General features: G+C 26.3%; 2 protein-coding genes across 2 annotated transcripts; both read right to left on the bottom strand.

Annotated features, from left to right (window-relative positions):
- Nucleotides 1–1,156: 1,156 nt before the first annotated feature.
- Nucleotides 1,157–4,081, bottom strand: LOC127262651 (vestitone reductase-like). The gene is made up of 4 exons (XM_051291449.1): nucleotides 3,731–4,081; nucleotides 3,079–3,597; nucleotides 1,434–1,629; nucleotides 1,157–1,312 (listed from the first exon to the last, which is right to left on the bottom strand). Exons 1-4 carry the CDS (start codon nucleotides 3,852–3,854, stop codon nucleotides 1,171–1,173), a joined length of 981 nt encoding a protein of 326 aa, XP_051147406.1. The 5' UTR covers nucleotides 3,855–4,081; the 3' UTR covers nucleotides 1,157–1,170.
- Nucleotides 4,082–13,254: 9,173 nt separating this feature from the next.
- Nucleotides 13,255–16,572, bottom strand: LOC127261840 (vestitone reductase-like). Its single transcript, XM_051290261.1, has 4 exons — nucleotides 16,364–16,572; nucleotides 14,964–15,491; nucleotides 14,296–14,491; nucleotides 13,255–13,583 (listed from the first exon to the last, which is right to left on the bottom strand). The coding sequence occupies exons 1-4, from the start codon at nucleotides 16,491–16,493 to the stop codon at nucleotides 13,442–13,444; spliced, it is 996 nt and encodes a 331-aa protein (XP_051146218.1). The 5' UTR covers nucleotides 16,494–16,572; the 3' UTR covers nucleotides 13,255–13,441.
- Nucleotides 16,573–24,199: the final 7,627 nt, after the last annotated feature.

Raw genomic sequence — 24,199 nt, 5'->3', positions numbered from 1 at the left:
TACCGACACACATCTAATAACCAACTCTTCCTTAATTTTTCAACAGTTTAGGTACACTCATCAACTGCTTCTCTAATTAGACTAGAACCCTAGTATCGCCACAATGAATTTACTAGCCTAACCGCCTTCCAAACTAGAAGAGTCTAATTCAATTTAACGATTACTATGTAAAATTGTTTAAAATAGATTCTGTGATTTCCTAATGATATCTGTCACTAGTTGCTACTTGAACCAAATTAAAACGCAATTACAGACGCTTAATTTAGTTTAGCAATCAATCTTCAATTCAATTGAAATATCCGGCCAAAATACACAACTAACATAAAGATTATAAATCAAATAAATCAGAAACCGCATAAATACTTAGGAACCAAGAAATATAATAAAATCAAAACAAAATCTAATCTCACAAATCCATACTAAGTTGTTTCTTTCACTCCTAAACTAGAAAAGTAAACTACTCGCTAATCATAGGAGAAAGAACAAATAAAGTAAACATCGGCTAAGAATGATGTTGGTAGGAGTAGAACTTGAAATCTTATTGGAAGAGTCTTTCTTCTTATTACCCTTGTTGCGGTTTCTCCACGGTGTTCTCCTCTTTGGCATGTAAAGTGGCATAATGCGTCTCCCCTTCGTTCTTTTATTTATATTTACCTTAATTTTGTAACAATTGGGCTTTGAGCATTTTAATTAGTTTTTCAAGTCATTGGATCTTTTTGTTCTCTTTTTCCTTCAATCATTCCAATTTAATCATTTTTTTTTCCTGCAAATCATAAATAAATAATATATATATATATAAATCATATAGAATTTAATCAAAATCAACGTAATATTACAAATAATATGAGTATTTAACACATGCAATTTTTAACTATCATGGGTCTTGGTAAGACCCGATTTGTTGCCATCGGAAGGAGTATTATTTTTTCATGCAATATATTATATTTAAATTATTATTAAAAAACTTAAAATTATATAAAAAATCAAATACATCCTCAAATTGTGTAGAACACCATATACTATTATATATATATATATATTTTTTTTTTTAAAAAAAAAAGGATAGTTCATACATGTTTTATTACAATAATTTAGAAAACAATATATATATATATATATGTATCTCATGAAATTCGAAAAGAAATCGAAAAGATGAACAACATTTATGAATTAAAGATATCCTATTTCCTGACATTGATGAATGATCTCATCAAACATTTCCTGGAGACCATGTTGATACTCGAATCCAGTTTCTAGAAGCTTCTTGGAAGATAGAACACTCTTCTCAACAGGTATTATATTTTTCCACGAACTGCACTTTCTCAAACAAAAATACACAACATTAAATTAATTGGTAATTGGCTCAACTTCTTCCCAAACATCGACAAAATTAAATTCGACTTAAATTTATTTAATTAATTGCTACGACTTACTTAGGATTTGGTAATTTATATTGAGGATATCTCGTGGACATAAATTGAGCCAAAGTGTCGAGTGTAATATCGACCGAGGAACAAATGTAACGGCCTCTCGCATTAGGGTGTTCGAACAAGTGCACGTGCGCTCGTGCCACATCCTCCACGTGGACGAAGCTCGTCCGTCCGATTAATCTGTAGCTCTCTTCATTGCCTGCGCGTTAATATTGCAATTGATTTTTTTCAATATATTTACGTAGCATAATATAATAATAATAATAATAATAATAATAATAATAAGATTTAAAAATAATTAATAAATTAATAAAAATAATAATATTCGCTTCATCTCATCTTAATTGAAATTTTTTTTTATTCCATAATAATTGATATTTTGGATAAACTTACTAAATTAAAACATATTTAATAAATATAAATCAACTTAATTAATATAATAATTCTTCGTTCTTTAACAAACTATTTATTTTTCTATTTTGATCCGTTTCATACAAAATATTCAGTACTGTTTTAGTAATTGTACTAACTATTTAATATTAAAAATACCTTTAAAATTTATAAGTATATTATATAAATAATATTATCTTTATATCATAAATACTAATAATATTATTTTTGTCTTTATAACTTTATTCCTATTTCATATCTTTTTATAATATTAATATATATATATATATAAAACTCCGTACAAAATATATTTAGATACTTCTTTTAACAGGCTGATGGACTATATAACATCATACATAGTGCACAGAATTTACTTAACCTCCCCCCCTTTTTAAGAAAATAAATATTTTAATTTATATTTAAAATTTCTATCTTTTTTATAAAATTAGTTAATAATAATATTAAATAAATAAATGTATTTGTTTATTTATTCGAATTATAGTAAATTTATATATATTGCATATATCTTTTATTATTATATATATATTTTTTTAAAATATTTAAATATATAATATATATAATTTTCCAAAAATTCGATATTTCGATATGATACCGTATAAATATTATTTTTATTAAATAATAATTATTAGTTTTTTTAAAATCATACCAAAAAAATATGCATACTAATGAAATGTTTTTTATTCAATAATATTTTTGTGGTGTAGAATAGTGATATTTATTAATTTTGTTTTAATTATTTTGAAATTAAAATTATATTTTTGGTATATATTAGTATTGTACTAAATCGAAATTTTCGGTATAAACGTTATATACCGGTATCATACTGAAGTCAAAATTTTCGGTATAAGTTTTATATACCGCACCGAAAATTTCAGTATACCATATACCGGTACGGTACCAAAAGTTTAATATACCGAATATATATTTTTACTATACAAAAAAATTTGATACGGTATCGATATTGATCGGTATTTTTGGTACGCTGCCGTATGTCATTCTAGGTACCAAAAGAGTAATAAATTTATTGCTACTCCCTTCATCATCCAAATATATATATTTTTTTTTTTCATCCAAATTTATTTCTAATTTATTTTTTATTAAAAAGATATCACATTTTTTATTTTTTCTTTATCAATAAAAGTAAAAGTTTTAAATTTTATCTATATTTTTTAAAATTATGAGCATATAATTAGATGACGCTTTATTTATTATAGGAGTAATAAAATTAAAGTCATACCTAATATCAGAGAAAGAGCTGTCTGCACGGAGTACGGACACCGCCGGCCGGCGAACGGCCCAAGCACCCACGTCGGGACCACCGTCACGACGTCCATCCCCCGCCGCTCGCCGAACTCCAGCGCCGCCCTCTCCGCCACCGTCTTTATCACGGCGTACGATTCTCCGGCGCCGCCCAACCCGAGGCTTCTCACGTGCTCGAAATCGGTCCAGCTCTCCTCGTCCACCTTGTCCGAATCCCCGCCGCCGAAAACCACCGCCGTCGCGCTACCGGTGTACACAAACCGCCGCACCGTCCCGGCGGCGACGCACGCCTCCAGAATCCCCAGCACACCGCCGACCGCCGTCTTCTTCTCATCCTCCCCGCCGCCCATCGGGTGGGCCACGTGGAAAACTCCGGCGCATCCCGCCACCGCCGGCGCGAAATCCTCCGGCTTGCGGAGATCCGCCTCGAAGATGCGAAGCCTGTCGGAAGCTCCCGGAATATTCCTCAGATCCCTTATGAGGTCCGTTTTGCTCTCTGAAATCGATCGATATATATATATATAATTGTGTTCTTACAAATTAATTAGGGTTTCATATTTATTAATAAAAATTATGAGAAGATTGAAAATTAAATTAAATTAAATTAAATTGAATTGAGATTGATAGACCTCTGTATCTGATAGTTGTGTTGACAGAGTAGCCGTTGCGAAGAAGATTGGTTATGAGGGTGGTTGCAAGAAAGCCAGTGCCTCCTGTGACGCACACTGATTCTCCACTCTTAACATCCGCCATTGTTGTACGGTCGATGTTCTTACAGCTTACAGTTTAGTAGTATTATGTCGTATGTCTGTATATATATATATATATATATATAAGGATAGTAACAGAGCATAGTGGTTTTGTGAGTGGAGGTGGAGGACTTCAATGGCGTCTGGGATTCATTGTACCAATTGTTGGATTGTGTTCAGATAACTACTTTAAGAAGTAGTTTAATAATGGTGTAAGAAGTAAGAGTGCATCGGCTACAGGGAATGAGTTGCTTAGAGACGATACTCCCTCTATCCCAAGTAATATGGGTCTATTACCGTAGACACTGGAATATTAGTCAGCAATTAAAAAATATTTTAGTAAAAATAATTATAAATTAAAATTAAGATAGTTAAATAGTTTAATTAAGATTAAAAAAATTTAAATTTTAAATTTTAAAATATGATTAAAGTGTATAATTAATTTTTCAAAAAAGAAAAGAACAAATTATGTGGGACGGACGAAAATAAAAAATAAAAAAAAATTATGTGGGACAGAAAGAGTAATAAATAAAAAGAAATTGAATAGAAAATAAAAATTATTATTATTATTATTATTATTTGGTAAAAATATAATAAATTGGATAATCGATTTAAATGAGATGGTATATTACGAATGAAAAAAATAAAATAAATTAATCATGGAAAACCATGAATGTAAAAATATTTAAAGAAAATAAAAATTTGTGAATCAATATTGTTATGTTTAATTGATAAATAATAATAATAATAATAATAATAAATAATAATTTTGATATGAAATCGGAATAATATATTTTAAAAAGAAATTATAAGAAATAAATAATAAAAATATATAATTAAGTATACAAATTTTATTTATTTTATTTATTTTTATCTATTTATCTGTAAATAAGAAAGAAATGAAAAAAAAAATTATTTATTTTTCAATATTAATTTATCTAGTTTAAATATACAGGAGAAACGGATAAATTTTTATTATTTTCTTTGTACCAAACAAATCCTAAAATCGTGAATTCAAAATGCTTTTATGTGGAAATGGTTATATCCCAACATTTCAAGAAAATATTTTCACTTTAATTTTTATATTTTTTTATTTGATTTTAAAAATTAATCATTTCTTTTACACATATTAATATATTTTTTCTTTTAGTATTTATTAATTATTTTAATATATTTTATTGACAAAATTATAATTTTACTTCTACAAATATAAAATTATTAGAGTTATTAATTTCTTACAATTAAATATATTTCCCTTTATTAAAAGTAAGTCAAAATAAAAATAAAAAAATTAATATTTTTATATATAATTTTCATTACATAAAATTTATATTAAAAAGAAATAAATAAAATAATTTTATTGAAAATTGTAAATATAATGAATTGATAAATAATTACATAATAAAAAATACTCTCTGCAGACTCGACTCACAAAATATATACATATTTTTATTTTGAATTATTCTATTACAAAGTAATCATTATATACTGTACTTTTTTTCACAAATATTTCTATTTTACCATTATATTATTATAACAAATTAATATAAATATTTTTGTCATTTTTCTTTAATTTATACTATATTTTGATATAAAAATTAATATTTAAAGATGAACATGACAAATGTAATTTCAAAGTGAACGGATGAAATATTATTCTTAATTTACTATAAAACTAAAAAAATGTACATTCAAAAGGGACGAGGAAGTATTAAATTATGATAATTGTATAAGAAAAAAATAAAATCACATTAAAAAACACGCTCAAATAGTAACGACTGCCAGTAGTTATATATATATATATATATTCAAACTCCCAAACAAAGACATTCTAACTTTAATCTTTATCCATTTCACTTTAACATTAAAATATTCTTTAAAAAAGTTACAATTTTTTTTTAATGAAATGAGGAGTATTTTTTTATATTTAAAACATAATATATAATTTTATGTTATATCTAAATCATCGTATATAATATCTACTTTTTTGAAAAACAGAAAAAAAAATAAAAAAATAAAAAATAAAATAATTTAGAGATATCCTTTTCAGTGCGTGAAATGGAGTGCAAGCAATGCACACTACACAAAGAGCTTTGTCTTTTTTATTACATTTAATTTTGGAGTTTGATGTGTATAAAATATTTTTTCTTTTTTTCTAAAACAAAGTCATTCCCCGTTAAGTTAAAAATAAAAATAAAAAATAAAAAATAATAATAATAATAATAATAATAATATAGAAGGATCTACATTTAATTCATATACTATTTTATTTTTATTTTTTTTCTATAGTGGGAAAAAACTCACTAAAATAAACTAATACAATATATATATATATATTATATTTTGCATATGTGAATAAAGTTAATTCAATTCATTCATACAAAAAGTTTGTTTGGCTGTGTTTTTTTGAATTTTACACAAGATTTTTACTATTCGAATTTTTCTTTATTCTCTCAAAAAAATATCAAATCAAATAATTAATTTTTTATATATTATATTACAAATTTATTTTGCATTCAAAACATCACATCATCATTTATTTATATCACATCAAATAACTATTCAAATTCAACTTTTTTACTGGCTAAAGTTCCAAACCTCAAAACCCAAACCCACTAACACACAATTTAATTTTGTATTTTAATTGAGTTTTAGTCGAAATATAGCAATTTAAATATAATATTTTATAAGAAAATTAATATTTCATTCGTCCTTTTGACAATCTGTTTATTTTTTTATTTGGTCCATCCCATAACAAAATATTCATTTCTTTTTATAGTAATTGTACTATCTACCTAGCATTACAAATACATTTTCTAATTTACAATATATTACACAAATGTCATTATTTTTATATCATACAATACTAATAGGTTAGTTTAGTATTTTTACCTTTATTTCTACTACATCCCAATATAATACTAATATTTTTAAAACTCCGTGCAAAAAGCAAATGAATAGATAAATATGGGACAGAGGGAGTATTTCTTTCGTTGGTAAAAATTAGTATTATTGGAGCCGACGTAAAAATTAAGAAAAATAATACTACTTTCGTTCGACTCTAAAGATCACATTTATTTTTTGTATGTTGATATTTGAATATTAATTATTACATTAGAACGTAGTACAAATAAAAGAAAATACCAAAAGTATTTCTATTAGTGTTTTATAATACTAATATAATAACATTTGTATAAAAAATTATATAAATATAAGAATATTTTTAATGTTATATACAATAACACAAAAGATAAATGTAACCCTTAAAGACGGACGGGCGAGAGTATTTTATTAAATAAAAGTAAAAAGAAAAAAGAAAGTTAATGGTAATTTTGAAAATATGTCGAAAGTCTTCCTAATGTTGTGCTGGTAAAAAAAAATGACATATCCGTCGATTGTTGTAGTTAGACAAAAAAATCCCTTTGATGATAGAGATGATATAAGATAGTTGGGAAATCAAATAAAATATAGGGGAAATTATTTTTTTAGTCTCGTAGTTGGACCTATTTATCATTTTAGTCACGTAATTAGAGATTGTCTCAAAATAGTCTCATAAGTGATAGTTTTTCTCATTTTTAGTCCTCCAACACCAAAGATGCCAGCGTGATACCGCGTGACTCGCCGGAGAACAAATATCTTCCAAATAAACGAGAAACATATGAAGATTTTTTTTCCTTTAATTTTTTTTAAAAAAGTGTCCGCGCCATGTGTCGCTTACTTGGTGAACACGTGTCATTCGGAAAACAACACATGTGTCACGCAGGTATCTTCGGCGCCAGATGATTAAAAGTGCGAAATTTTTTCACTTATGAAATTATTTTTATACAATGATAGTTAGAAATCGCATGCGTTAGGTGTTCAAGTTATATGCGATATTTGATTGATTTTGATTGGATTCTATCTAACTTCTGTGCGTATTGTTTATTTTCAACATGCAAGAGAGAAAAAAAACAAATTTGGCGTGATTGGAAGAAAAAGTAAAAAAAATTCAGACCATGACTAACTACACCCTTTAACATAGAAATTTAATTAAATACCCAAATACTCAGCTACAAAATAATTAGGCAAAAAAATTAAATAAAAAGAGAAGAATCACACAAGAAACAAGGGAAGAGAACGACCAAAAGCAGATTAAAAATTAATTTTAAATTAAAAATCCGAAACACTTCTTAACAAGTTATTACATTCAATTTAAATGAAAATACTGTTACTACCAAAGCAAGTCACTTCAAGTCAAATTTATGGTAACAAAATATTACCAAAAAAAAACCACAAAGTTTACATAAATTTGTTTTCATCACTTATAATTTAAAAAATTTAATATCTTCGGGTATATTTCTTTTGATGAATTTGGAAAAAAATTGATTTGAGTTTAATATTAAAATAATATATGATGAGATATTTTGTGAAAGAAAAAAAAAACATATTTATTTCGACAAATATAGAGTCCAAATAATAGAAATTTGAGTTTGATGTAAAAAAAAAAAACAAATCCCAAATACTTTTTTCTTATTTTAGGAGTTATTTGGTTCGTGGATATTTTTTGTGGGATTGAAATTTCATAGTAGGATTTACATGTGATGTGATTTTTTATATTTAGAATTTGGAATCATATCTTATGTTTGGTTGATAAAATTATCTGAGATTTATATTTCTCACATCTTATTTGTTTTTCGTATGAGTTGAAGGATTTGAATTTTTTATATTATAAATGACATATTTGTCCTCAATTTTATTATTTTGATAAATTAAACCTCTAACTCATTATTAATATAAATTGAAAAGATATTAATAATTTTATAGGGATAACAATAAGTTCGGTAAACTTGAGACCCGACCGAGCCCGACTTATTTATTTGAAGTTGAGTCTAATTATTTGAGTATTAGGTCTGGATCCGGGTCATGTTTGGGGTAATATAATAATAAAATATTAACTATACATATGAAAAAACATTTTCTAACAATATAATTATATTAAAAATATTTTTTGAATTTAACTTATTCATTGTAATATTTTTTAATAAAACAGGGTTCAGTATATGTGCAATTTTAAATTAAAATTTAAGAATTATAAATAAATAAAAAATGATTTTTTCGGATCCATTTGTCTTACCGGGTATAGTTTTGGTCGGCTCCAGTATAATCGAATTCAATTTGAGTCTCAGATTTAACAATATATATTTAGGACGAATCTCAGTTCCGTTTGAACCCGACTCATTGTCATCTCTATAATTTTATAATTAAAATAAAATTTATAATAAATAATAATTTTAAACAATGAATTTATTAAAAAAAGAAATATAGTACCATAAAAAATAATATAATTTTAATTAAATATATAATTCAAATAATAATTAATTTTAAAATTATTTTATTTTTATTTTATATAAATATAATATTATTTTTTTTATAAGAGGATATAAAAGTAAAATTTAAAATTTCAGAAATGTAATATAAAAGTAACAGGATGTCCATTACAAAAAAAAAAAAAAAAAAGACCATCTCTTAAATTAAGCTATGAATTTCATGGGCCCAAAAGTTCTTATTGGGCTTTCTTAGCTCACATAATAATATAATTCAATATCACAAATTAACAATATAATTTTTAAGTTAGGCATTGTTCCAACTTCTTTTCGATAAAATAATTATTGAATTTAATATTTTGTACTAAATATATATGTTTCAAAATTAAAAATTAAAATTAAAATATTAAAAATTTAAAAATAAAATAAACTAAATTCTCAAATTAACAAACCCTTACTATTGGCTCAAATCATCAAAACTCCCGGCCAAATAAGGCGTTTGAGAAACAAAAATTTTGTATATATAATTTGATATAAATTATATAAGAATGTCTGGAGGTTTTCTAATCTATAGTCACAATTTTTTAATATATAATATATATTTTTTATTCTTGTATATAAAAAAATAAATACTCTTAACACAATTTTATTTTTTATATTATTGACAAAATTTCATATACTCACACTAAAATAATATTAAAAAAATTAAAATTAAAACATTAAACAAACAGACTTCGATTTTTTATATTATTGACAAAATTTCATATACTACGCTAAAATAATATATATATAAAAAAAAAAATTAAAATTAAAACATTGAACAAACAGACGTTCATCTAAAATAATAGAATATTTTTACCTCTTTGAGTCATCCACAATAAATGTATTTTATTTTATTTTATTTTTATGTATATTTTATAAGTAATATCCCTACAATTCAAAATATTTACGACAATAACACTCAATAAATTTTCTAAAAACAATAATGAGTGTGTTTGTTAGTTGAGATTTTTTTACATTAAATATAAAAGATATGTTCGATAATAGAAAAATAATGTTTTGATTTGAATTATTGTGAACTTATAGAATATCTATATAATATATACTTCTTCTGTCCAATTTTTATTGTCCTAAAGTGTATTTGCACGATTTTTTAGGTAATTATTTTTTTGTTATGAATTGACAAATTTGCCCTTAATTGTATGGTAGAGATTAAAAGTAATAAATGAATGAAGGGTAAAAATGTAAAATTTGTATTTAAAAAAAGAAATAGGACAATAATTATTGGACGTCCCAAATAGAAAAGCAGAGCATTAGTTTGTGGACGGAGAGAGTAATACTTTATAAGTATATATATATATATAATTTTTGTAAATATTAATTAAAATATATATCAAAAAAAAAGTTTTATTAAATAAATACACTCAGGTGTGTTTGTTTGAAGGTTTGGATTTTGAGTTGGGATTTGAATAGTAAAAATTTTGAATTTAAATAGTTGTATGATGTAATATAAATAGATGTTGATGTGATGTTTTAAATGTAAAATTGATTTTTAGTATAATATAAAAAATGAAAAACAAGTGTTTGTTTAAATGTTTTTAGGGGGAAAAATTAGATTTAAAGTCAGGGGTTTGACAATGACATCACAGTCACAAGTTCATTTCACATTCAAATTAGCATCCGAAACAGCCACCTAAGCTGAAACCGTTAAAATTTGAACAGAGAGACTACAAATGATTTTTGGGTGAGATTAATTTTGATAATTTTTTTTTGATATGGGACCAAAAAAAATTGAAAGGAAAAACTGTTTTTTTAGTCCCGTAACTGGACCCCTTTATCATTTTAGTCTTGTAAGTGGAGCCTGTTACAAACTAATCCCATAAGTGAAAAATTTTCGCTGTTTTAGTCCTCCGGCGCCGCAGACGCCTGCGTTGCTCGCCGGAGGTGACGTGTCCGCCAGGTGTTCCGCCAAGTCAGCGATACCTGGCGGACACATGGATTTATTTATTTATTTTTATTTTTTTAAATTTTTTAATTGGATCAAATAAAAAAAATATACAAATAAAATTTAAAATAAATTAAAAATTAATTTTTAAAAAATATCTTAAAAAATGAAAAAAATAAAAAATAAAAAATCCACGTGTCTGCCAGGTCAGCAACACCTGGTGGACACGTCACCTCTGGGAACCACGCAGGCATCTCCGGCGCCGGAGGACTAAAACAGCGAAAATTTTTCACTTATGGGACTAATTTGCGATAGGCTCCATTTACTTGACTAAAATGATAAGTGGTCAATTACGAACTAAAAAACAGTTTATCAAAAAAAAAAAAAAAAATTAAATTTGAATGAGCTATTATTTACTCTTAAATTAAATTAAATTTGAATGAACTAAAATTAAATTTTTTTTTTTACTCTTATTATTATTTAGCGTGTTTATTCTACTTCATTAAACGTTTGGTTACAAGTTGGATTTAAAGGTGGTTATTATTCAACTATTTTTTTAAACTTATTAGAAGTAAGATTTATTTATGAGCTATTATTTCTATCTCTTTATAGTAAATAAACAATATATTTTTTAAGTTTTTCTACTTTTTATATATTAATTTATTTCATCCGATTCCATCGTCTCTTTCTTTTTCTTTTTTTTTTTTTTTAAATTGTCATAAAAAAAAAGAAGTTATTTTTATTTTTAGTAAAAACAAATTATACTAAATTTTGTATTTTTAATTGTAAAAAATAAAATGTAACCAAAAAATATACATTTATATTAAAATTTGTATCCAATAATAGAAAATAGATGTATATGACTTCCATGGTTACATTTTTCACGATAATTTTTCGGACGTTGGAAATGATGTTACAAATATATATATATTATGATCATTAAAAATTAAATATCTAAATTAAATTAAATATCATATATATTGAAAGAAAATAAAATTTTGATATAGTAAATATATGGTATTTAATTATGCACATACGTTAATTTTTGTACAATAAATATCACCATTAATGCAAAAATCTGCTTAAAATTGAAGATATCGTACAAATATTCCGTGCATAAATAGAGCTATAATAAATTTGACAGCAAAATAAATAAATTTTGTCAATAAATGAGGTATTATAATTAATATCTTCTGAAAAAGACAATGATATAAAGATCTTGGCAAAAAAAATGGACAATCAAATCATTCAAGAATGAAAAATGACATCGGATGAAAAATGAAAGATTATAAAATATTCATGTTGGCCAATCAAGACGCGCCATGTGGCACCATAAAAAAAGCCGAGGCCACTCCTCCCCTATGAATAGGAGTCATGGCCAATTCATTTGACGCATTGAAGTTACATCGAGGATTCAAACAAATGGGTAAGTCTTTAAACTTTTTTTTTGTATTGTTCTCATGTTTTTTGTATCATTCCAAGTGTTCTTCATCGAAAGTCACTGATTTGGACAAATAATTCAATATTGGTTGACGAATCGATGGAGTTAACGTTCATCGTCGTATGTCCAAGCCAGATGAAGGATCAAAACTCCAAAAGCCGTTGAAGAATCCATCAAAGTCAAGAAAGAGCCTCCAAAGTTCATCCAAAAGCTTCAAGGCGTTCGTCGCGTTCTTCATTAAAAACATCAACCCGACCCTCTTCGATCCAAAAGTCAAAGGGACACGCCATAAAAAAACGTTATGGAGTACCAAATCTACCTTCTCAAAGATCAATGCCTTGGAACGTTTAAAGAAGACATCAAATTCAAAGTCGACGATCAAATTGTCCGCATCGAGACCAAATTCCTCCAAAAGCCGGCAAAGCCAAACCAAACATCAAAGTCTCGGATCGTCCAAAGTAGACATCAAATCCAAAGCCGACGATCAAATCGCTCACATGGAGACCAAAATTCTCCAAAAGCTGGCAAACAAAACAAAGATGAAAGCCTCGAATCGTGCAAATAAGACATTAAATTCAAGCCGACAATCAAATCGCCCACATGGAGACCAAAGCCCTCCAGAAGCACACATCACACACAAAAATACTTTTTTGATAACCTAAAATAAGTATAAATTTGAAGAATAAGTGTAATAATAATTAGAAAAACCAAAACACACAAAACATATCTTCCATTTATTCAATCAATTGGATAGAGGTCCGGGACTTGAAGTCCACCATTACATTACTAAAAAAAAGCAACTTGGAATTTAACAAAACATGGCAAACCTAAGACATGATCAAACTCTAGAATTCTTGCAATGTCGAAAACCCCACAAATCCAAACGTTCGATCATAAATTAACTAGAGAATCCCCTTCTCTTTGCAGCTCTTTATCCCCCCATCGTACATTTCCTCGATCCCATACTTATACTCGAACCCGATTTTCTTGAGCTTCTCACTTGAAAGTCCCGATATTTTAAACATCGCCACATCTTTCCAAGAACTGCGGGGATATCAAAACGATCAATACTCGCTAAAGTACAAATTTTCACATATTTTTAAATTTTGTAGATTTAGATTATGATTTGATCTTATTTGTATATTAGATTATTTTGATTTAAGTCTATCAAATCTGTTTTATGATGCATATATTTAGACTCTTATTTTTATGATCATATAAAATAATTTTGAATAAACTGTTTTTTTAATCTCGTAACTGGACCCCTTATCATTTTAGTCTCGTAAGTGAAGCATGTCGCAAACTAGTCTCATAAGTGATATTTTTTTGTTGTTTTAGTCCTCCGACGCCGGAGACGCCCGCGTAGCTCGATGGAGGGGACGTCATGTGGATTTTATTTCTTTTTAATTTTTTTTAAAAATTGATTTTAAATTGATTTTAAATTTTATTTGTTTTTTTAAATTTTTTTATTTTGGTCCAATTGAAAAAAAAAATAAAAAAAAATAATAAAATCCACGTGTCCGTCAGGTCAGCGACACAGGCGGACACGTGGCTTCCGGCAAGCCACGCGGCGTCTCCGGCGCCGGAGGACTAAAACAACGAAATTTTTTCACTTATGAGACTAGTTTGCGACAGGCTCCACTTACGAGACTAAAATAATAAGGGAGTCCAGTTACGGGACAAAAAAAAACAGTTTACCCAATAATTTTTTAGGTTCACGCAAAATAAATTTAAGATAAAGATATGGAAAACTCACTCCTCAATTGGCATCTTGTATTCGGGATATCTTGAAGAAATGAAGTCGACCAACTCTTGTATTGTGAGTTCAATAGCCGAGCAAATGTATCGACCTTTTGCCTCCGGGTTCTCGAAGAGGTGTATATGCGCTCTAGCGACATCGTCCACATGCACTAGACTCGTATCTTTAAGGTGCGCGAAAAATTTATTGTCGCCTGCGAGTACAACCATTTAAAAGTTTCAAACAACAACAATAAATCAAAGCAACTAAAACAAACTTGTGTTTAAATATAGAGTTTTAAAATTTTTGAAAGAATTTAAAAAAGTTGTGTACCATGTTGGAATTTTGTACTATATTAAAAAATAATAGTATTTTATTAGTTAGTGAAAATATATAAAAAGTTTTGACATTTTAAACTTTGATTTTATGTATAAAGTAATTGTATGTATAATGGTATCCTTATACTTTTGAATTGGACAAACGAAAACGATAAAAAAAAAATACTTTGAATTGAAACGGAAAGAGTAAAAGATTACTTTTTGTTTTGATTTTCATAAGATAAAATGTGCATTTGATGTGATAATTACTATAGATGAATAGTCCCAAAACTTTTAAAATTGTAATTATAAGTAGAGCCAAGTTCTTTGATAAGTATAAATTTTTTTTGAAAATAAAATTATACGTACCTAAAATCAGGGACATGAAAATATACACGGAGTCAGGGCAACTGGGGGTAAGAAAGGGACCGTGAACCCAAGTAGGAGCGATAGAGACGAGATCAATTCCGAGCTTCTCGGCCAAGTCTATTGCGGCTTGCTCGGCCAATGTCTTAGTAACGATGTAGGGGCCTCCAAACGGCTTCAATTTTCGAATTAATTCCACATCGGTCCAACAAGTTTCATCGACGAGACCGTCCTCATTCTTGTTACCAAAACAAGCACTCGATATGCTCGCCGTGTAGACCACACGCCTCACGGTTTTGGCATCGGCGCATGTTTGTAAGATGCCTCGTAGCCCCTCGGTCACTCTCTTGAGCTTCACTTCTTCCGACTCTTTTTCCTCGAAGTCCAATGGATGAGCCATGTGGAACACGCCGTCGCACCCTTCTATTGCGGTGGCGAAGCTCTTGGGATCGTCGAGGTTAGCGTTGAAGATATGCAATCTTGCGGACGCGCCGGGAAGATTGGTTAGGTAGCTAATGTCCCTCTTGCGTTCTAACAAAAAAATATATATCAGGACGACAATGAGTTCAAATAATTTAGGCTATGTTTATATATATGTTTTTAAAATTTTTTATATTGTACAAAAACTAAAAGTACATACCATATTAAAAAATAAATATGTTTATTTTTCGACAATGATTTTTATTAAAATAATTTTATGCTTAACGGTAAAAATTTGAAAGCAAATGCACTCTATTTATATAGGATTATTATTTCATTTTTATTATATTTCGATTTTTTAATTTTTAATTTTTAATTGAATTCTCTTAAAATTTTACAATTTTACATTTGAAACAACGTTTATTCATATAAATTTTTTTACAATTTTTGTAAATACTTGAATAAAAACATTCGAACAGCTTAATCCAAAAATAGCATTTTACATTTGAAGCAACGTTTATTCATAGACAAAATGTTTGGTGGTGATTTCAATTTCAAATTACTTAACACTATTTTTAATAAAAATATATATATTATTTTTTTCACAAAATATAATACTTCTTCCGTCTATTTTCTATTGTCAAATATATTTACACAGTTTTTTAGTTGATTGTCTTTTTTTTTTGTTATGAATGAACAAATTTGTCTTAAATGTATGGCAGAAATTAAAAGTAATAAATAAATTAAGGATAAAAATATAAAATTTATGTTTAAGAAAAAAAATAGGACAATAGTTGTTCAGCGATCCCAAATATAATAGAAAAGTAAGACGTTAGTTTGCCATTAAAAAAATCAAATTACATCTTATTTTAAATAAACCTCAAAAGTGTAAACCAACAAAATATTCCGAGAATAAATCTATTTTACGCTTGAAAATCAATTGTAAAAAAGATAAAGGGGAAGGATAACGGAACGGAACGGACCGGGATCAATCCTGACGGTAGCGTTGACGGTGTAGCCATCTTCTAGAAGCTTCTTTATCGTCCATGAACCCAGAAAACCAGTTCCTCCCGTCACGCACACTCTTCCCTTGGAGACATCGTCCTTCGTCATCTCTCTCTCTCTCTCTCTCTTTCTCTCTCTATATATATATATATGAATGTCTGTCTGTAAGAAATAATGGAGTGGGTGAGTGAAGGCCATGGAAGCTGCAGAGCTTCATAAATAATGGAGGATGAGGGCATTTTAGTCTTTTTAATCTGTCAATGACAGGTGCTGATAGAATAAAATATCCTGTGAGAACTGAGGAGGCCCACGTTCTACTTGTTTGTGCTTCAGCGGTTTACTCGAGTTTTACATGGGTGGGTGTGTTTGTAATATGTATATTGTACTCTCACTTAAGGTATATTAATATTATATTGATATATAATAAAAATAAAATAAAAATAATTAAAATAATTTTATTAGTATTGTGCGATATAAAGATAATAATATCTGTATAATATATTATAAGTTGTAAGGATATTTGTAATGTTAGGTAAATAGTACAATTACTAAAAAAATAAATAAATACTTTGTTATAGACGGACCAAAATAAAAAAAATAGATAGTTTGTTATGGGACGGAGCGAATACTTTTCTACATAAAAGATTCCGTGTGTGTTTCTCTTCCATGAGTTTGCAAAAAATTTGTTTGGATCCGGTATGAAAGTAATTTTTGATGGAATATTTTCTGAGAAGAAAAATATTTTTTTTTTTTTTTTGAAACGCAGAGTTTAATTAATAAAATTTTAAAAAACTTTGCTAAGGAAACAAACCATCAATATTTAATAACACCTCCGTCCATATCTATGGATCCGTTTGCTTTTTTTTTTTTACGAAATTTTAGAAATATTAGTATTAATTAAGATATAATAGAAATAAAAGTAAAATGAATAAATTAATCTTATTAATATGGTATGATATAAAAGTAATGATATTTATATAATATTGTAAATTGAAAAGGTATTTATAACGTTAGGTAGATAGTACAGTTACTTAAAAAGAAAATAGATAATTTGTTATAGGACGGACCAAAATAAAAAAATAAATAGTTCGTTAAGGGACGTAAAAAAAAAAAAAAAAATCTTTAAAGTTTAACTCCACCCCAACTCACTTTATTTTTTCATCTATAAAGAATATTTCACATATATTCTTTATTTTTAAACAATTATTATCTCAATCCTATATAATTTGTCTATTTTTTTATTTCAGTCAGTTCCACATAATTTATTTTTTATTTTTTTAAAATATAGTTATTCAATTTAATCATATATTAAGATTCATAGTTTATCATTTTTGTATTTTAATTAAACTATTTAGTCATCCTAGTATTAATCTATAATTATTTTTACTAATATAGTTCTTAATTACTTACTAATTACATAATACCTAAAACTCCTAAAATAGACAAAATAGCTGAGACTGAGAAAGTACATAACATTTCTTCAACTTTTATTTATTTCCATATTAACCTCAAAAATATTTGTGTGGAATATAATGTTAATTTATTTTATATTATGTAATATTTTAATAATGTCATATATATTTATTGCAATATGAATAATTATATCTAATTCACAATTTATAAAATAACACAAAATATAAAAAAAAAAAATCAAATTAAAATGCTAAATATATAAAAATAAAAAATTTGAAGGACCAAAAATAATGCTTATAACTATTTACTTAACCGAGTTCGGGATTGACTAAGTTTGAGATGATTTTTGAGAAAATTCGTAGCCCGCCCTGGATCCAAAGACATTAAATTTCAAACTCGAAACGGTTATATGTATCTGTATTATTGTTTAAAAATTAAAATATTGCAAATATTTACATGATCATTTCGTCCTAATCTATTGAAATGAGAAACATCTTTCTAAAAAATATATTTTTCTAAAAATATATATATTTTTAAAAAGTTTAATAACACATTTATTATTTTTATTTACATATAACTTTTTAGTTATACCTCACATAAATATATATTTAAACCATTTTACTAACCAAACAAACTTCAAAATACGTGTTGAACTAAAAATAAAAAAAAGAAACGTAGGATTTGTAGTTTTGATTTGAAATTCTGATTTTTAATTTAAAAAATATTTTAATATGATATTAGAAAAATAATACTGCATATTTTATTAAAAATGATATGAAGTAATTTCAATTTAAAATTATAACCATTCATTCGATAACAAATTTTCAATATATTTTTTCAAAAAAATTACTTATATATTATATATATTTATTATTTTTATATTATCTGTAAAATTCTCTATGAATCATGTGAAAATTATTTTTTTAAAGCAAAATACGAAAACAAACACACCAATACCAATACCAGTAGCTTTCAATAATTAAATGCATGTCCATTTTGGACAGTTCACACGATAGACATAGATCATTTCTGTATTTTTAAATTATATTAAAATATTCTACATCCATTATTTCGAGATGATTCTTTTGACAAAAGTTTATTGAGTGTGTTTGATTTGTGTTTTAAACACAATTTAATATTATTTTATTCGTAAAATATATTCTCTTTCTCTCAAAAGTATAGCCTGGGTAGGATGTGACACAAAATTTAAGATATATTGATAATGGGAAAAAAGTACAAATAATTTTTTTTTTATCCTTGTGAATGTATTAGTGTAAAAAGTAGTGACAATTATATAATAATAATGAAAAAGTAAGGATAGTTTTATAGTGATATGGTTATTTATGAAAATGAGATTATTATTTTAGGACGGACAAAAATGGTCGACATGACTATTGTATTGAACGGATGGAGTATTAGTTTTTATTTATAAAATATATAATTTAAATTATTTATATATATAAAAAAATCAATAACATTTGTGTATGGGTGTGCATTGGTCGGTTCAAATCGAAAAAAAGTCATTTTTTTTCGGGACTGTTTGATGTGGATTGTTTGGTTAATTAGTTTGGATTTGTCCAAAATCGAATTTATAAATTTGGTTTCGGTTCAGTTTGGTTATGATTTTCAATTTTTAATTTTGATTAATCGAAAAAAATCGAACTTTTAAAAATAATAAAAATTTATATATTAATAACTAATATATATTATAATTTTGAGTATTTGTATTTGATTGTATATATATAATATATATTAATAAATGAAAGTTCGATTTCTTTGATTTTAAACCAAACCAATTGGTTCAGTTTATTTGATTTTGAAAAACTTTGATTCGGTTTCGATTTTAATTTTTATAAACAAAAAATCGATCATAATTGAAACTTCGATTCGGTTTGAACCGAACGGACCGAATGCACAACCCTATCCTTGTGCGTGTTTTTTTATTATTATGTCAAATTAAATATTTTATTATTCATCTCTCGCGACTTTTAATAAAACTATAATATTTTGTATCGAAAAATGTCATACAAAATACTTCTATGTTCCTTATATAGCACCAGAGTTATCGTAGACATAAGAATTTAGGGGATTCAATTACTAAATAACGAAAAATGTATTAGTAAAAATAATTAAAATATAATAAAAATAATTATAAATTAAAATTAAAATAACTTATTAGTACTTCATCGGTCCCAAATCAATTGACCCATTTGATTTGGGACACGGTATTTAAGGTAAAAGATTTTAATTAGTTAATAATATTGAATTATGATATTATTTTATTATATTTAATATGAGTAATATTATTGTTACTTTTAATATATATAATTAAAATAGATTTAAAATGTGTAAAATATTTTAAATATTATATTTTAATAAAATATATACAATATGAATATCATTTTGTAGAGAATAAAATTTTAAATAATACAAATAAACAAAAAAAAAATATTTATTTATTTATAATAAGATAAAACTAATTTTATAAAAGAGTAGAAGTTTTAAATATATAGAATAATATTTGTTTATTGTAGAGATATATAGAAATAAAGGGGTTTTTAAGTGGTTCTACGATGTATTATGTTATATATTACTTCCTCCGTCAAGTTAGAAAGTATACATGTTATATAGTAAATATTTCATTAAATACCTCACTTTTTTTTCACAAATACCTTTACTTTATATCACATCGTTACTTTTACACCAAAAAAACAAGGGCAAATATATCATTAGACTACTTTTAACTACCTATTATAATTAAAATACTATTATTTCTTAAATACTGCGCCAAAAGTAAATGTATACTTTGTGTGTGGTCGGAGGGAGTATTAAGTTAATTAAATTAATTTATAATTACAAGTATTGATAAATTTAGTAAATTTTACTAAAAATAGATGGTATCAATTGAAGTGTAACGGACAAAAGAAGAAAATAAGACAATTGAAATAAGATGGAGAGTGTATAATTAAAATTTTAATATATATATATATTATAAGTTTTGAAATGTATAAGTTTTCTTAAAAAAAATTGATACTGGTACGAACGAAAATAAAAAAATATGATATAAAATGAGAGCCGGAATGAAAAATATGATATAAAATGAGAGCCGGAATGAGTAGTATTTAAACAAAATTTTAAATATATTGCATGTGTTATATGAACATATCACAATAATTCTTCACAACAAACAATATAATAAATATGTTGTTTTAGATAAAAGTGTGTTGTTGTTGTTGTTGTTTTTTTTAATGTTCTAGTGTTAATTTATTGAACAACGCACTTAGGGATGGAAAAATTTTACCGAATATACCGAAATACCGATTTATCGTATCATATCGTGTCGAAAATATCGAAAATTTTGGTATATCGATAATTTCGATACGGTATGGATATCGTACCGAAGTTTTCAGTACGGTATCGGTATAAATTTTTAGAAAATTTGGTATTTAGGTATGATACCGTACCGATATTGTTTTTATTAAATAATTTAATTATTAATATAAATAATATTATTAATTTTTTAAAATCATAAAAAAATATGTAGACTATTGAAAATTTATTGATTTTGTCATAATATTTTTATGGTAGAGAATGGTGATATTTATTAATTTTTTTAATTATTTTAAAATTTAAAATTATAACTTTCGGTATAATCGGTATATATCGGTATCGCACCGAAATCAAAATTTTCGGTATAAGCGGTATATACCGATATCGTACCGACATTAAAATTTTCGGTATAAACGGTATATACCGGTACCATACCGAAAATTTCGATTCGAAAAATTCAGTACGGTATCGGTATCGATCAGTATTTTCAGTAGGGTACGGTGTGCCATCCCTAAACACAGTTATGTTTTTTTTTTATATATATATATATATATAATATAATACATTTTAGAAAATACAAATAAAACCCCAAATTTTGGCATCATGGTACTAAAAATGGTTGCAATTAAAATATACACGATTGAAATTAAAACTAATAGATGTTATATATGTATCATTATTATGTGATATTATTATTTAATTTATATATTGTGTTATGTTAAAATATAATATGTATTTATGAACTATATCATGTATTATTAGCATTTAAATTATTTGTTCTTTTGTATTAATTTCAAATTGAATATTTATTTTTAAAATTTTTTTATATTTAAATTATTACCGGAAATACCTATTATTATATTAAGTCAACTATATTTAATTGAAAATTTTATTATTATCGCCCTAAATAAGTCCTAACCCTATATTCAAACACACAAGTACCATGCCAATTAACGACTGCGGGTTCCTACATCATACAAAAAAAAAAAAAAGTATCATGGCAATTGAAAAAAGAAAAGTACTATACCATATGTCAACTTTTTCTTCCATGTATTTATAGAAATTTTAAAACATATAAAATTAAAAATAAATTTAATTAAATAACTACTTCATTAGTCCATTTTCTATTGTCTTAATTGATATTTTTTATATTTTTTTAGGCAATTAATTTATTATTATGAGTCGACAAAATTACTATTTATCTTGTGTATATATATATAAAAAAAGAGTAAATAAAGTAAGAATAAAAGAGTATTTGTGTATAAAAATAAAAAGACAACAATAATTGTTGAACTCTACAAATAAAAAAATAAGACATTAATTTTGTGGACCGAAAGAGTATTAAATATACAATATTTATATTTAATTATATTTGATTTTGTATTTTAATTATGAATTTTGTTTTAAATAATAATTAAGTAAATTTTTTTATAAAAGACATTAATTAATGTTAATAATAAAAATAATAATAAAAAGATATAGCCAAATTCTTTTAATAAAATAAATTATTATAAAATGTAAACAAAAGAAAAACTCAAATTCAAATAAAATTGTGTTCTTTTGTAAATTAAAGTACAAAATTTTTACTATTTAATTTTTTTTCAAAAATATCATATCCAAAAAGTTACTTTACCTTTTCAATTCTATAATTTTATTGTTTCATATCCCAATTCCGTGCACAAACAAAAAGTTGAGTGAAAATTTTTAATTTAATGTATGTATTGAATATAATGTATTATATAAAATATTTTTTTGTGTTAATAGTTTTAAAAAATATTCTTTCGTTCGAAATATACATATTTTTATTTTAAATTGTTCAATTATAAAATAATTATTATTTTTTTTTTTAATAACTTTAAACCTCAATTATTTTTTCTATAAATATTCATATTTTACTATTATGTTATTACTTTTATATTAAAATAAGAACAAAATTGTCTTTATATTACTTTTAATTAATTACCCATTATAATTAAAATATTATTATTTTTTAAATTACGTGCAAATAATAATTATATATATTATATCATATAAACACTAGATTGTACGGATCTGCCACTTGAAAAGTCTATCATGCCTCTCATTTCGAAAATGACAATTTAGCCCTTAACCTACCTTTGTACTGGCTTGAAAAGACGTTTTGGAACCGTCGCCAGCAACCGCCATCAACAGCCCAAGACGAAACGTTTTGAAACGTCGTCTGGTCGGTTACATACCGACCAATCCAGAGACCAATCGCTAGACCAAAAGACTCATTGGCCGCACCCACCAACCGACCTCTCTATCTACCTGCGGACCAACTGACTTGCCTATTTGAGCGCAGACCAGCAGACGTACTTTATCCGACTGCAGACCATCAGACTTGTCTGTCTGATCTGTTGACCATCAGACTTGTCTGTCCGACCTGCTGATCATCAGACCTGTATGTCCGACCGCTAACCATCCGACCGATGACCTACCGATTACACCAACCGATCTTGGATCTTCCGACCTGCCTACCCGACCGCTAACCAACCGACCTGATCATCCGACCAGAGACCAAACGACCAGACCAACCGACCGAGGACCTTCTGAACCCTAAACCCTAAACCAGTTCTAGAACTCAAATAGCCTAACCGACCAATCCAGAGACGAATCTGTAGACAAGGACTCCTTGGCCGCACCCACCAAGTGACATGTCTATCTGCCTGCCGACCATCTGACTTGTCTATCCGATCGCAAACCAGCCAAACTACTTTATCCGACCGTAGACCATCAGACCTGTCTATCCGACCGTAAACCATCAGACCTATCTGTCCGACCGTTAACCATCCGAATATAAGGAATAATGCAAAATATGAGTGGCCTCTACCGTTGAAATTTCTTCCTATAATAAATGGTCATTTATCATTATAATAATAATAATATAATAATAATAATAATAATAATAATAGTAAGGGTCTTCTGTCTCGGGTGTGTTTGTTTGTTGGTATGGATATTTGAATAATCCTTCCTCCCTCCGTACACATAAAGTATACAATTATTTTTGGCGCGATATTTAAAATATATTAATATTTTAATTATAGTGGGTA

This window comes from Andrographis paniculata, unplaced genomic scaffold, assembly GCF_009805555.1.
Source record: "Andrographis paniculata isolate CXL003 unplaced genomic scaffold, ASM980555v1 Contig15END, whole genome shotgun sequence".
Classification (NCBI taxonomy): Eukaryota; Viridiplantae; Streptophyta; class Magnoliopsida; order Lamiales; family Acanthaceae; genus Andrographis; species Andrographis paniculata.
Note: the sequence above shows the minus strand (reverse complement) of the source record. Positions and strands in the feature narration are given on the sequence as shown.